Source organism: Rosa chinensis, chromosome 6 (genome assembly GCF_002994745.2).
Source record: "Rosa chinensis cultivar Old Blush chromosome 6, RchiOBHm-V2, whole genome shotgun sequence".
NCBI classification, from domain to species: domain Eukaryota; kingdom Viridiplantae; phylum Streptophyta; class Magnoliopsida; order Rosales; family Rosaceae; genus Rosa; species Rosa chinensis.
The window spans coordinates 50,585,524-50,599,900 of NC_037093.1; the positions used below are offsets into that span (position 1 = coordinate 50,585,524).

At 38.2% G+C, this 14,377-nt stretch overlaps 2 protein-coding genes across 3 annotated transcripts; both read left to right on the forward strand.

Moving 5' to 3' along the window:
• The first annotated feature begins 105 nt into the window (after window positions 1–105).
• Window positions 106–4,980, forward strand: LOC112171942 (protein NRT1/ PTR FAMILY 5.2). Of its 2 annotated transcripts, XM_024309065.2 has the most exons (5): window positions 106–166; window positions 2,209–2,362; window positions 2,538–2,755; window positions 3,079–3,653; window positions 4,031–4,980. In XM_024309065.2, the coding sequence occupies exons 2-5, from the start codon at window positions 2,227–2,229 to the stop codon at window positions 4,863–4,865; spliced, it is 1,764 nt and encodes a 587-aa protein (XP_024164833.1). In that variant the 5' UTR covers window positions 106–166; window positions 2,209–2,226; the 3' UTR covers window positions 4,866–4,980. The 2 variants fall into 2 exon arrangements, with proteins under 2 accessions (XP_024164833.1, XP_040364600.1); XM_040508666.1 differs by lacking the exon at window positions 106–166 and having other exon boundaries at window positions 2,241–2,362; window positions 2,501–2,755.
• Window positions 4,981–10,928: 5,948 nt separating this feature from the next.
• LOC112173769 (protein NRT1/ PTR FAMILY 5.2) lies at window positions 10,929–14,356 on the forward strand. Its single transcript, XM_024311452.2, has 4 exons — window positions 10,929–11,090; window positions 11,236–11,453; window positions 12,362–12,933; window positions 13,229–14,356. Exons 1-4 carry the CDS (start codon window positions 10,958–10,960, stop codon window positions 14,121–14,123), a joined length of 1,818 nt encoding a protein of 605 aa, XP_024167220.1. The 5' UTR covers window positions 10,929–10,957; the 3' UTR covers window positions 14,124–14,356.
• The last annotated feature ends 21 nt before the right edge of the window (window positions 14,357–14,377 follow it).

A 14,377-nucleotide genomic window follows, 5' to 3' on the forward strand; every position in this document is an offset into this window, starting at 1 on the left:
TTTATCATTGTTGGTAATAATGATAGTTGCAGTGTGTTGGCAGTTTTTGATGTTGCTATCTGGACTATTGCTTGGAGTTTATGCTTTATCCTTTCGAGCAACTGGGATGTTGCGATTCTAGTGATGGAAGAGAGATGGGGACACCTAGTGAGGCACTTGGAAATATGTACGATATACAGGCTATTGTGCTTAATCACTGCATATGGGGCATAACTAATTGACCTGACATTTTTGTTTGAGGTTTCTGGATTTGCACCTTCTGTGCAGGAGTGATTCCATATTCTAATTTGGGAACACTTGGAATGCATAATTTTATAAATAGTATATGATGCTCGAACTTGATATTCAAGTGGGGTTGTGCAGTGCATTTGATTGCCTACTTGGGTTCGGAATGTTGATGGAGTAGCTATAGTTCTTTTGATTTATCTACTGTATGTTGCTACCTTTTTAGGAAAGTCCCACTTTTGATTCAAAATGCCTGAAAATGTATTTTCTTGGTTGCCCTATTGTTTCCTTTATGCTTCAAATGTTGCATATGTCTGCTAGCACTTGATCGGTAAACATCAGGTTGATTACTAGTTCGATCATGTCAATGGCATTTGGCCGGTCCTGTTAAGTGTAGTTGCGGTCCTGTACCATTGATATTCCATTCATGCTCAAGCATTTTGAAAGGAGAAGAGAAGCTATAGGCTTTGATTAGCTGTTTCCCTCAAACTACATTATCAACCCACATACTACACTACTGTGCCTGAAATCTTCACAACCACTGTGTTTCCCACCCAGGAAGACGAAGCCATAGTGGTTTAGTTTGAAGCATCGTCTGAGTGCTAGCGACGTATAGTTCAACTTTTCTCCCTCCCATTTCGATCTCAGTGTGGCATATTCCAATCATTTCATATCATGATGATTTTGGTCTCTTATTGCTACTTGACTCCATACTGGTTGGGTGTCCCTGTTCTTCAACGTGGTCTGTGAATAGCCGTTTTCACCATCATTTTGCACTTGTGCGACGTTGAGCTTTGACTATATAAACAGATTGTATTACAATTATTGGAGACAATGAAGGCTCACCAAATGTTATTTTGTTAAACAGAGCTATTGCAATATATTGTTATTTTCTCCGTCACTTTCCAGAGTTATATAGACGTTATAAACAGTTATATTGGGATATTTTCATATAAATGGACCAACTAGATTGCAAACAGGTCATCCTTCTTTCAATGACAATGTTCCCACCAATTATTTTGGTGGAAACTCCTATTTCTGTTGACTCAATTGCATGCATTGCACTGGTTTGAATAAGGTTTTTGCACCGTGAAATATGTAGTGACAACTTCTGTTCTTCAATTTATTTCGACAGTACTAATAAGACAACTAAACTTAACTAATATAGTCGCACAGAAAAGTGCTCAATCTGTTATCAGGAAAAGATTAATATACTTCTAATGTAATAAGGATTAATTATGCAAACGTAGCGATCTGCAGTGTGATCATACGCGCGCATCTTATAGACGACATTGCTTCTCAACTGATCAAAGTTTTCTGTAATTATCTTCTTCTGGTGTAAAACCGGCCGTGTCACATTATGTAGCTAAGCATGCCTTTGACATGTAGCTTCGAATTTCTTTGGATGTGAAACTTTGGAGATAAGAAAGAAAATAAAAAAAGGATCCTGTTATTCGTTCTAAAAGTGATCACATCCCTTTGTGTAATTCTGAATGGAATCCCTGAGTAGATTTGTGATTGCACGTTTGCAACATCATCAATAGTCATAAACCTAACAATAGTAACCTTTAGCCAAAATAAGTAAAACAAATGAGGACAAACAAAGGAGATTTATCTATATACGGTTATACAAGTTGGTAAATATTATTGACAATTTGGTGTTAGCTCAGTGGTTAGAGCACCCACTACCTAAGATCAAGGTCCTGGGTTCAAGTCACCATGAGGGTAGGAGTGAAATCACTTGATCCTCTTTAATAAATATAAAAAAAAAGAGTTGGTAAATATTACTTCCAAATTATTAACATCTTCTATACTGGTCATTGTCATTCCCCTCACTAATCGGCCATGGAATGAGTTTAAGAAGTTGAAAGGACATCCTTAGTTAATTTGTTTATCTGACCTAATCATTGTAAAAGTTTATATATATGTAATATTGAATTCCAACTCGCTAGACTTAAGTGACTTTTCGCTCTCCGGCTATAGCTACCTAGCTCCAAAATTATGGCAAAAGTAGAGAAGAAATGCCTTGAGACTGCTGGATTACTAGATTACACAGAAGATGGGACTACAGACCTCAAAGGTAGACCTATTACAAGATCAAAGACTGGGAGATGGAGAGCTTGCTCCTTCCTTGTAGGTACGTACTTACCTTCCTAATTTCTCGATTTGAAGAATGAGTCTCCCATGGTGTACCCATACTTGGAAGAACTTGAATAGTTCTGTAAAAGCCCAAAATTGCTATGAAGAAGAATGATGAAGCTAGCTAGCTAGCTAGCTAGTTAAAGAAACATGTTTATGCTATGTTAATGTAGGGTATGAAATATTTGAGAGGATGGCAAATCATGGGATTTCAGCAAACCTAGTGGTGTATTTGGCAAGGAAGCTCCATGAAGGCACTGTAAAATCTTCAAACAATGTCACCAACTGGACTGGTACCCTATCTCTCACACCGATATTAGGCGCTTATGTTGCAGATACATATCTTGGCCGATATTGGACCTTTGTTTCTGCATCAGCCATTTATATAATGGTAAAATATTCAGTTCCTTGTTGCTCTTCCCTTTCAGAATATTTAACTGCATGAACAAAAATCTTGGTACTCCTATGCAGGTAATGGATGTTATCTTGTTAGGTATCTCCGTATCTGGTATGTTATATAGCCGAAATTACCAATGCAAAACATACATTGAACGAAGATATATGCCACCTTAAATATTTCTAGTGAAAACAAAACCCAACTTTGATAATTATTGATTCAAATTGTCATTGCAATTGACAACTCGATGACATAAAATGTCCAACGTACGTCTAATAAATAATGTTTAATTTATACCTTTGCAATTGCATATTCAGGGAATGTCACTACTAACCCTAGCAGTATCAGTGCCAGCTCTGAGACCACCATCTTGCGGCCCTGGAATCAAGGACGAGGACTGCACATTAAGAGCTTCGCCATTCCAAGTAGGGATTTTCTATTGTGCATTGTACATGATAGCGGTTGGAATTGGTGGAACAAAACCCAATATCTCAACCATGGGGGCAGACCAATTTGACAGTTTTGAGCCAAAGGAGAAGCATCAGAAGCTCTCCTTCTTTAATTGGTGGATGTTTTGCATAGCCTTTGGTAACTTCTTTTCTTACACTTTCTTGGTGTACATACAAGACAACGTCGGTTGGTCGCTTGGCTATGGGCTCCCAACAATAGGGCTTGTGATCTCAGTGTTGGTGTTCTTGGTTGGTACCCCATTTTACAGGCACAAAATGCCTTCAGGGAGTCCTCTAACAAGGGTTGCTCAGGTACTGGTTGCAGCTGTTAGGAAGTGGAAAGTGAATATCCCAAATGACCCCAAAGAGCTTCATGATCAACCAAGCTTGGATGAACATGCAGACAAAATGAAACACAGAATTGACCACACCTCCTCATTAAGGTACTTCATTTCTGTATTGTAATAAACATAGGACATGAGTAGTTTAGATCTAATAGGGCATTAAAGCCACAAATCCAAGTAGCCTGTGATCTTGTGGTATTTCTCTTTGATCTCTTTGGCGAATGAGATCCCAAATTCGAATCTCTCTTCCCCATTAAAGGAACTCATAACTGAAGTGAGATATAAGGGATTGGAAGATCTCCTCTTTGTTTCTAAGGCACTAGTTTTTGTTGTTTAGATGTAAACGCAATATCGATAAATCAGCACCGAAAACATAAGCTTATATTTTTTTTTCTCAATCCGGCCTATTATATACATCATGGTTCTGCATTTTAGATTAATTCGTTGGCCTTATTTATTCCATCTCCGGCCTGCAGATTCCTTGACAGAGCTGCAGTAAAAAGTACCAGGCCAAGTACACCATGGACTCTTTGTCCGGTGACCCAAGTAGAAGAAACCAAGCAAATGATGAAGATGATTCCAGTTTTACTCACCACATTCATTCCTTCCATTATCATAGCTCAAACCCACACCCTTTTCATAAAGCAGGGCACCACTCTAGATGCTTCCATGGGTCCCCATTTCAAAATCCCCCCTGCATCTTTCGGAGCCTTCGTAACCATTTTCGTCCTAGTAACCCTCGCAATCTATGACCGCTACTTGGTTCCAACACTACGGACTTACACCCAAAACCCTAGGGGAATCACATTGCTCCAAAGAATGGGAATAGGGTATGTGGTGCAGATCGTAATCATGGTCCTTGCTTGCTTGGTTGAGAAAAAACGACTTCTCGTCGCAAGGGAAAACGGCATTGTTGGCAAAGGAGAGAAAGTTCCCCTCACAATATTTATTCTGCTGCCTCAGTTTGCTCTTATGGGTGTGGCTGATGCGTTTCTGGAAGTTGCAAAGATAGAGTTCTTCTACGACCAAGCACCACAAGGCATGAAGAGCATGGGGACATCATATTATACTAGCAGCTATGCAGTTGGGAGTTTCCTCAGTAGTTTTCTTCTGAAAACAGTTTCTGATATGACCAAGACAGATGGCCACAAAGGTTGGGTCTTGGACAATTTGAATGTATCACGCTTAGACTACTACTATGCATTGTTGGCTGGTTTGGTATTTCTTAATTTCTTATTATTTTTGGTTGTTGCAAAGTCTTTTGCTTATAATGTTGACATCTCGGAAGCCAAGATAGCTGTGGAAGCTTGATTTGCAAAAGATATACGGCTAGCTTCATGTAAAGATGTGAAGACAGATCTTAGTTGATCCGAGCTTGATGAAAGCTTACGTTAATTCCTTGCTTTTTAGTCAAGATGAAATGAATTCCCATAAATTTGATCCCGATAACTTTATGTCAATTCTTGTAAATGAAACCCTTTATAACTAACCCTCGGTTTACCCTAGGTGGTGGGGAATTAGGTAGGATTAAGCTAGCTGCAGGCCATAGGTTCGATTCTCCTCCAATAGTAAAAAAAAAAAAATGATACTCGATTTTATATCTGGATTCTAGGTACTATTTTTGACATGATAACAAAAGCATTAATCTTAACTCAATTGTTTCCCATAACTATGATCTCTCTACAAAAAAAGGTATTTTCCTTCTGTCCTTTAGCTAAAAAGAGAAATTCTTCCACTAAGAGCATGTCCACCCGTTGTGTCGGAGTATGGTTTTTGGGGCTATGGGTCTCTAGAGCAGAATATTGTTCGCTACTTTTTTTATGTTTGTTTCCACCCATTGGATCAGATCTCTAGGGTGGGATATTGTTCATTCTATTTTTTATTAATTAATTTATTATAAATGTGAAAGATATAATATATAAATGTGAAAGATATAATGTAACTAAATAGTAATGATAATCATTTTGGAAAATGTATCGACTAAGAGATATTAATTTTAGGTATTTTAAAATTTTGTGAATTTGGTGTGTTGGGTATGAGATACGACGAGTCCATGAGAACTTTTAGGGAATTTTTCTAACACCCGAGCTATTTATTACGATTTTTGAAAGTTTCATAATTAGAGAAAATTATTATAAAAAAAAAAAAAAAAGATTTTAAGTTATCTTGACCTTTCATTTCTTCACCGCTTGATTGGAGCCATCAATTTGAATCAAATTTTTAGGATATAAATACCCTAGAGCTAGATCAAAGGGTCAAGGAGGAACTAGACCGTATGACCCGATTTCTAGGCATGTGACACCGCGACCCGACCCGATCCTTGCTTTTGATTTTGGCCACCTCAAGTTGACGAACCGGTGGCGTTTGAACCGTCTCGACGACATGGGACGAACCGTGGCCTTGGTTTATTCATTCGATGTCAGGAGACGAAGAAATGGAGCCTAACTCTAGACGAAATCGATGGTGCATGAGGTATGAAAAATGATCATCTCGTTGTGCTCTACGTCTTGCCATACTTAGTTTTTGATTTTGATTAAGTATCCAAGATGGGAGAGGATCCTCTCCTGAGCTCCCTAACTACCTGAGCTTCCTGAGCTTTCTACAGATTATGACACATGTCCAAACTTAGATCTAATGGTCCACAAGTTTTCCTTTTATTTCCCTACTCTTTGTCTTCCCTTTCTCTCTCTTCTGTTCTTCACTCACACGACCGAAAATTGCATAGAAGAAATTTGTTCAGTTCGTAACAATTCACTGTCACTGTGAACGCCACAAGACCTAGTGAAATCCATTTCAGCAATTGCCGCTACTTTACTGTGACCTACCACCACTTCACTGCCCTTCAATCGGAAAAAAGAGAAGATTTTATTTCACCCAATTCTTCGTTTACAAATGGAGAGAAAATCTCACTCGGACAATCTTTAGCCAAGGCCAACGATGACTTCATTTCCATATTGAAAAACTCGCTCTGCTTCTTCATGTGGTTTTGGGCAATTTCCCGTCTAAGATTCGAGATTCTTCAATCGGTTTGATTACTTGGTTGATTTTATCCTCTTTTATCTTGGCTTGTCCTTCATCCCTTGAATTTGGGGATCTGCATTTTAGATTGATTCATGCTTTTCTGGGTCAATCGCTGATGGCTGGTGGACACTCTCTGAGTAACAGAAAAGCCAAGGCCAAACCAAGAATGTTAAGCCACGCACAGTGTTTGCATGGTAGTTTCTCTTGGGTATAAGTGATCAAACCTTGGTTAAATTAAGTGTCACAATATCACTGACCCAATAAATTTTGTATAAAAATGCTAAAAATCATAATCTAGGTAGCACAAGAAAAGTGAAATTTCAACAACAAAAAAACATTTGAATACAATATAATTCTAACGAGTGCTAAACGATCAACTTCCTAGCTAGCATGTCCCCAATTACTGAAACAGTGGCACTACGTGAGAGACTGGCCGAGGAAGCCAAAGGTTCTATATATGAACATCGCCTCTTCATTTTCTATGGCCAATTACTGAAGTAGAAAGTAGGGCTGTTAATGGGTCGTGTCGGGTTGGGTTCGTGTCGGGTCAAGATACTTGTCGTATCGCAAAATACAAACTCAAACTCAACCTATTTAATAATCGTGTCAAAAATTTAAACCCAAACCCAACTTATTTATTAAACGGGTTACCCATTTCCAACAACCCGCTTAATCCATTTAATAAAAAGGTCATGTTATGTTAGACAAAATGATCATTTAAGGGTTAATAATGCAACCCATTTAACTAAAAAAAAATGCACAAATTGATTAAATTCACTAAAAACTCCACAAGACGAATAATATAAATAATTATATATAATTCATAAATAATTAAATCCAATTATTATAAAGCAAAATATTTCAAATTGTCTAATCCTATGATCAAATATCACAACATCCAAAATTTCAAAAAGAAATATAACATAATCAGGTTAAACGGGTTCACTTCATGTTGGCGGGTTGACCTATGGCCAACCCATTTATTAAATGGGTCATGACTGGTTAACCCACGGCCGACCCGCTTTTTAATCGTGCGAGTTCAACCAGCTTTATTTTTTGCGGGTTTCGAGTCGTATTATCTGGTCGTGTCAGAATTGACAGCCTTAGTATAAAGAATCAACTTGTAGAGATATGAGCGGCTCTTCCTTTGACAACTTCCAAAAAAGAGCTTTCAATTTATGCTAAAGATGAATGCTAGCAACCTTCCCCTCTAACCTTTTCATTTCTACCTTTCTCATTCATTGTTCGCCACATGTAATTCACTAAGACAAAAAAGTTAAATAATTAACGGACTCAAAAGACAACTTTTTAATTCCCTTATACCCTTATTTACTTACATTCCTATTAAAACTCTTCAGTTTTTTTTTTTTTCAATAACATTAGAACTCTTCAATTGTCTCACATTCATCTAGTTTTTCTTTTCTTTTCTTTTCTAAATCTGTGTGGAACTGGATAGTTCTCCAAGTCTCTATCTCTTCTTCTTACTGGGTTTGCAAGACACAACCCAATTTGAGAACCTTCAAATCTTCAATGGCATAACCCCAAATCTCCAAGACTTTCCACTAAAATCCAAACCCCGAACCCAAAAACAAACCCCATAATCCAAGTACTGGTCTTCCTTCAAAACAAAGCAAATCCCAAACCTCATCTCCTCCATAACCTCCTTCACCTTCTCACCCACCGAACCTCACTCTTTCTCCCCCACGACTCCGCCTCTCTCACCCTCTACAACCCCAAAAAGCACTTCTCCCCGATCTCCACCATCTCGTTACCCGATGTAGCTTCCTCCACCTCTTTCCGTTGTGATGGCCGATCGAGGACGTGATGTTCTAGCTATTTGGGGGTGCTAATTGCAACAGTTTGAGTAGATTGAGTGAAGATTTGGGATTTGATTAGAGATGGAAAATTGGTTTATTCAATGGAGAAGCATAACAAGATTGGGGAAGAGGCTCAGCAGTACAGGAAAAAAAAAACTTCTACGAAAAATATGAGCCCAGAAAAGATCAGAAACTCAGAAGATAAAAAAACCATCGAAAAAAAAGACTAGAAAACTCAAATCTGACCCAAAAAAAAAAGAAGAAGAAGAAGAAGAATCTAGGAATTCAATAGAAGGGCAAACAAGGAAGAAGTGATTTGTTTTTCAATACAATAAAAGATGAGTTTTATGTCTTGATCGAATACACGTGGCGAGCAATAAATACAAAAGGTAGTTGGAGGGAAAGATTACTAACATTCTGCTATGTCAACCACGTGGTGTGGTGTGGTGTGGTGTGTTGGTCGAACGGCCTAGTCTGAAATCCCTAGGTCTAGCGTTCGAATCCCAACTTCATCCCATGGCCAGCAGATTTGAGAGACCCTTTGGGTTCGTGCGTCTGCGGTGCAGCGGCTTTGCCTGCTTTCGCCGCAATGTCGGTGCATGTGTCCTAGCGCTGGGATACCACTACATGGGTGTGTGAGTTACTAACTGCTAACTAGTGGATTAGTCTGGCTTTTGCCGCAATGTCAGTGCAGGTGTCCTAGCGCTGGGATATCACTACATGGGTGTCAGGGTGTGTGAGTTACTAACTGCTAACTACCCGATCTAAAAAAAAAAAAAAAACATTCCGCTATGTCAAAAAAATAAAATATTCATTCACCCCAATTTTAGATATGAGGGGCTCTTCCTTTGGCAGCTTCCAAAAACGACCTTTCAATTTATACCAAAAAATAAAATATTCATGCACCAAAGCGGAATGTTTTTGGAAGCTGCCAAAGGAAGAGCCCCTCATACCAAATAAAAATGCATTTATCACGATTCAAAAGCTACTGATATCACAAGGAGTATTTGCGGCATGTGGTTTTTATAATTAATTTGCTTACATGCATGGTGTCTCGTGATTGGCAGCCCATCCCTATTGTAATAATCCAGAACATTCAATGTGATGCATGGTAGAAGAGATTCACCTGGTTCAAAGTTAGGCTTTCATCCACCCTACTCGTATCGTCCTCCAATTCAAAGTGAACGTCGAAATTTTCTTTTTACCTGCTGATGTACCTACTGCCAGGGAGAACTAATTAAGATCCCAAAGAGCGCTCAACTCGATCTATCTTCGGAGTTTTGATCCTCATAGGAAAGGAACCCGTCTTCAAGAACCAAAAGATTATAAGTTTTGAAAACTTGTGTACTTTCATTGAGCTTTTAAAATTTATTCATTAATCTTGACATAGGTTATGTTGCCGCATAGAAAAGGCGGTGACAATTTACTCAGAGCTAGGAACCTGAGATTATGCTTTCTATTTCGTTTGGTACTTTCATATCCATGACCGGCTAACTTAGATTCCATAAATTAAAATATTATTCCATAAAAATCAAGCACCAACAGTATACAGTGACATGAGATGTTTCGAGTTATAGATTATGTAATCAAGTCCGTTATATAAACATGGCAAAGGTGATGACCTTTTCTTCCTTCTTAACTTTCTCATTGCAAGTTGTTGTGGCGTATTGTCAAGCTTAGGATCTTCTTTTCCAAAAGAATATATGAGATTGACAAGGGGACATGTTGAGCCAATAAGAGAAACGTTCAAGAATTTGTAGTTCATAGCTTGTTCTAGCAGAGGTACGTGTCAACTTCACTTTATCACTGCTCCCTTATTAACTAGTGTTGTATATATCAACCCTACGTACTCATCAGGAAATGATGGTAGATAACAAAAGGCCAAAAGGGAACCTAGAGGTCGGCTTTTTGACATAACCTTTGCTAACATAATAGAAGATTGTATATTTATATAGGAAGAACAAAAGGGATAAAAAAAATGCAGTACGTCTCGAGAATTTGTTCGAGCATCATTTGCATAAATAACAGTACTTTTTAAGTAGAAACTCTTTACTTATTTGACTATGAGGAAACCAATAGACCACATATATTCTCAATAAGTAAATAGCTAAACAAGTTTCGGTCAAATAATCGATCATTATAATTATAATTAAATAGCTAAACAAGTTTCGGTTTTGTTAATTTTGGTTTCGCAAGAATGATTCTTATATGAAAGATCATTAGAGCACAAAAGAGAGGGCACTTACGTAGCCTCAACAATGCGATATTTTCTTGTTGCTTATAGATCAAATATATGATAACAATATTCGACACACTTATATAGAATATATAACAATATTCACATATATCAAGTCATCCATAAAAAGCAAGTGAGCAAGAAACTAAAAGGAATGTCTACAATATTGGAGTTAAAGTTGAAAGGTTCTTGGTTAACTAACTTAACCTGTAGTACTTCCAAAGCTTTATAAAAAGCTCTACGAGGCAGTTGATCACATGAGTTTCAACGCCCTAGCTAGGTAGCTAATAGAAATACTATTCGATCTGTTTCCTTATTGCTATAGTGATATGGAAAAGGTAGAGGAGAAAGGGGCTTCATATGGAAGAGAGGACTACACACAAGATGGGACTGTGGACCTCCAGGGGAGACCCGTTTTCAGATCAAACACTGGCAGATGGAGAGCTTGTTCCTTCATTGTAGGTACGTAATGCGCCATCTCCTCTGATCAATTCCAACCCTATCTCAGTGTGTATATATATTATAATATTAAATTAAAGTTCGATCTCAAGCGTAAATGATATTATTATTATGATGTTTAACGGAATATGTATACATGGATGTGTAGGGTATGAGGTGTTTGAGAGGATGGCATATTATGGAATTGCATCAAACCTGGTGGTGTATATGACAACGAAGCTGCACGAAGGCACAGTGACCTCTTCAAATAACGTCACAAACTGGGTTGGGACGGTGTGGATGACACCCCTTTTGGGAGCTTATATTGCAGATGCTCATCTCGGCCGATACTGGACTTTTGTCATTGCCTCCGCCATATATCTTGTGGTATTCATCAATCTCATCAAACAATTATGTGTTTGTTTGCACATATAAGTTATATAACATAACGATCTATGCAAATAGTATCTTCATCTTCGTAGACCTTCATGAATTTGTTCTTTCAAAGTTGGCCTTCCATGGACACCCCCCCCCCCCCCCCCACCCAAAGAGTTCTTGTAACAATGTCTTTCCAGATGCTAGTAGTTTAATCATACGTCGCAAGCCTTTGTAATTCATATATATCTAGACAACATAAAAATATGAAAAGCTCATGCATGCATGCACTCCTTGCTGCCTCTTAACACTCGCACTTCAATGGTGTCCAAAAGATGAGATTATTCTAGACCACGTATTGAAACTAGCTAGTACTGTTTGACGGAGGTTTTATGAAACTAGCTTGTTTTCAATCTGACGTATGCCTTAGCCAGTTTGGATCTGTTAAGGAATTTTGCAAATTTCTAGTTTACACAATATATTGGACATATTCTTGGTGGAGCTCATTCAATGAGATTTAACAGATAAACCTTTTAATAAAAACATCATTCAAATCATGTCATGAGAGTTTATATTATTTTATGATCTAGATTGAATTTCTAGAAAATAAGCTTAACAACCTTAATTCATAAAGAAAGAAGAATGAAGGAGATTCAAGTACGATATGTTAAAATGGTTTATGCAATTTCTGGAGGTTATTCTTGAGTAAGTTGCTGGTTATAGCTAGAGATACTATATTTAAAAAATGTAAAAAATGTAGCGGATAGATCTCATATTGAAATTTAACGAACTTTTTAACGTTAGTGAGATCCAACATTAACCTATGTTATTCTTGTAAACTACATCTGTATAATCATATATACAATAGATTAATTGGACGTATACCCTATTATTGTAATCACCGCTTCGTTATCATTTAGGGAATGTCCTTATTGACGCTAGCAGTGTCACTCCCTGCCCTAAGACCACCATCATGCGACCACGGAATTAAACTTGAAGATTGTGAGAGAAGAGCCTCCCCATTCCAAGTGGGCATATTCTACTGTGGATTGTACATCATTGCACTCGGAACTGGTGGTACCAAGCCAAACATCTCAACCATGGGTGCAGACCAATTTGATGAGTTTGAGCCTAAAGAGAGGATCCAAAAACTCTCCTTCTTCAACTGGTGGATGTTCAGCATTTTCTTTGGCACACTTTTCTCAAACACCATCTTGATTTACATTCAAGACAATGTGGGGTGGGCACTTGGCTATGGACTTCCAACAATTGGCCTTGCACTTTCCATTTTGGTGTTTTTGGTGGGTACTAGGTTTTATAGGCACAAATTGCCTTCAGAGAGTCCCTTCAGTAGGATAGCTCATGTGCTTGTGGCGTTTATAAGGAAGTGGAGGGTTCCTGTCCCAGATGACCCAAAGGAGCTTCATGAGCTGAGCTTGGAAGAGTACACAAACTCCGAGAAATTCAGAATTGATCACTCCCCTTCATTACGGTAAATCCCCATGACCCTAAAATTCTAATTCCAAATATTTTTCTATCTACAAATTATACATGGTATCCCTCTTACTACATATATGTAAGTTTTCACTGCATACAATGGGTTCTGCATGCATGTTGTGACTTGTGAGGGAAAAGTTAAATATAACCGGCAAATGCAATTTTTTTATTTTTTTTATACTAATACAGTTCAGAAGTGTGGTCAAAATTATAGTTTTATTGTTTTATTTTTGACCAACTTTCTTTTGCCCTTCTGTAACTAATCAAACTAGCACTGAATCCCGCGGCAGGTTTCTTGACAAAGCAGCTGTAAAGAGTGGACCAACCTCACCATGGATACTATGTCCAGTGACCCAAGTCGAAGAAACCAAGCAAATGATCAAAATGGTTCCAATTTTGATTGCAACATTTTTACCAAGCATGATGTTAGCTCAAGGAGGAACTCTCTTTGTCAAACAAGGAATTACACTAGATAGAAGCATTGGACCACATTTTGATATTCCTCCAGCATGTCTCTCAGCATTTGTAACAATCTTCATGCTGATAAGCCTTGTGCTCTACGATCGCTACTTTGTTCCGGTGGTGCGGAAATATACGAAGAACCCTAGAGGGATCACACTGCTGCAGAGACTAGGCATTGGCCTTGTGTTGCACATCATCATCTTGATGACAGCTTTCTTCGCTGAAAGACGAAGGCTAAGTGTTATACAAGAAAATAAACTGTTTGGGAAAAGGGACACAGTTCCTCTCACAATTTTCATTCTCTTTCCTCAGTTTGCTTTGGCTGGGATTGCTGACACCTTTGTGGAAGTTGCAAAGATAGAGTTTTTCTATGACCAAGCACCACATGGCATGAAGAGCTTGGGAACCTCGTACTTCACTACTAGCTTGGGAATTGGGAGTTTCCTTAGTAGTTTTCTTCTATCAACAGTTGCAGACTTCACCAAGAAACATGCCAAAAGGGGTTGGATTTTGGATAACCTAAACATCTCTCATCTAGACTACTACTATCTGTTCTTGGCTAGCCTGAGCTTTCTCAACTTGCTCTTCTTTCTCCTGGTTTCCAAGTACTATGTTTATAATGCAGACGCGAGGGAATCTAAGGGAGACTTTGCCGTGGAAACTTTGCCTAGCAAAACTTCAGCTCAAGATCTTAAGGATGCCTCAAATAGTCTCTATTTTTGAGCTGATAAAATTAAGAGTCTCCTCGATGCCTACTTGCTCAGCTTGGAATTAAGTCGCTAAGACGTTGTGATAAAAAATGCATATGAAAGTATGAAACCTAAGGGTTCAAAAATCTTCTTCATGCATATAGATGCGAATTGAAACCTTCCATATATATGGCTTATTTTTGAGATCACGATTTACTCAAAAGTCGAATCATATGAAACTCGATCGTATGTACCAACGGATCCAACGGATCCTATATATGCATGAGA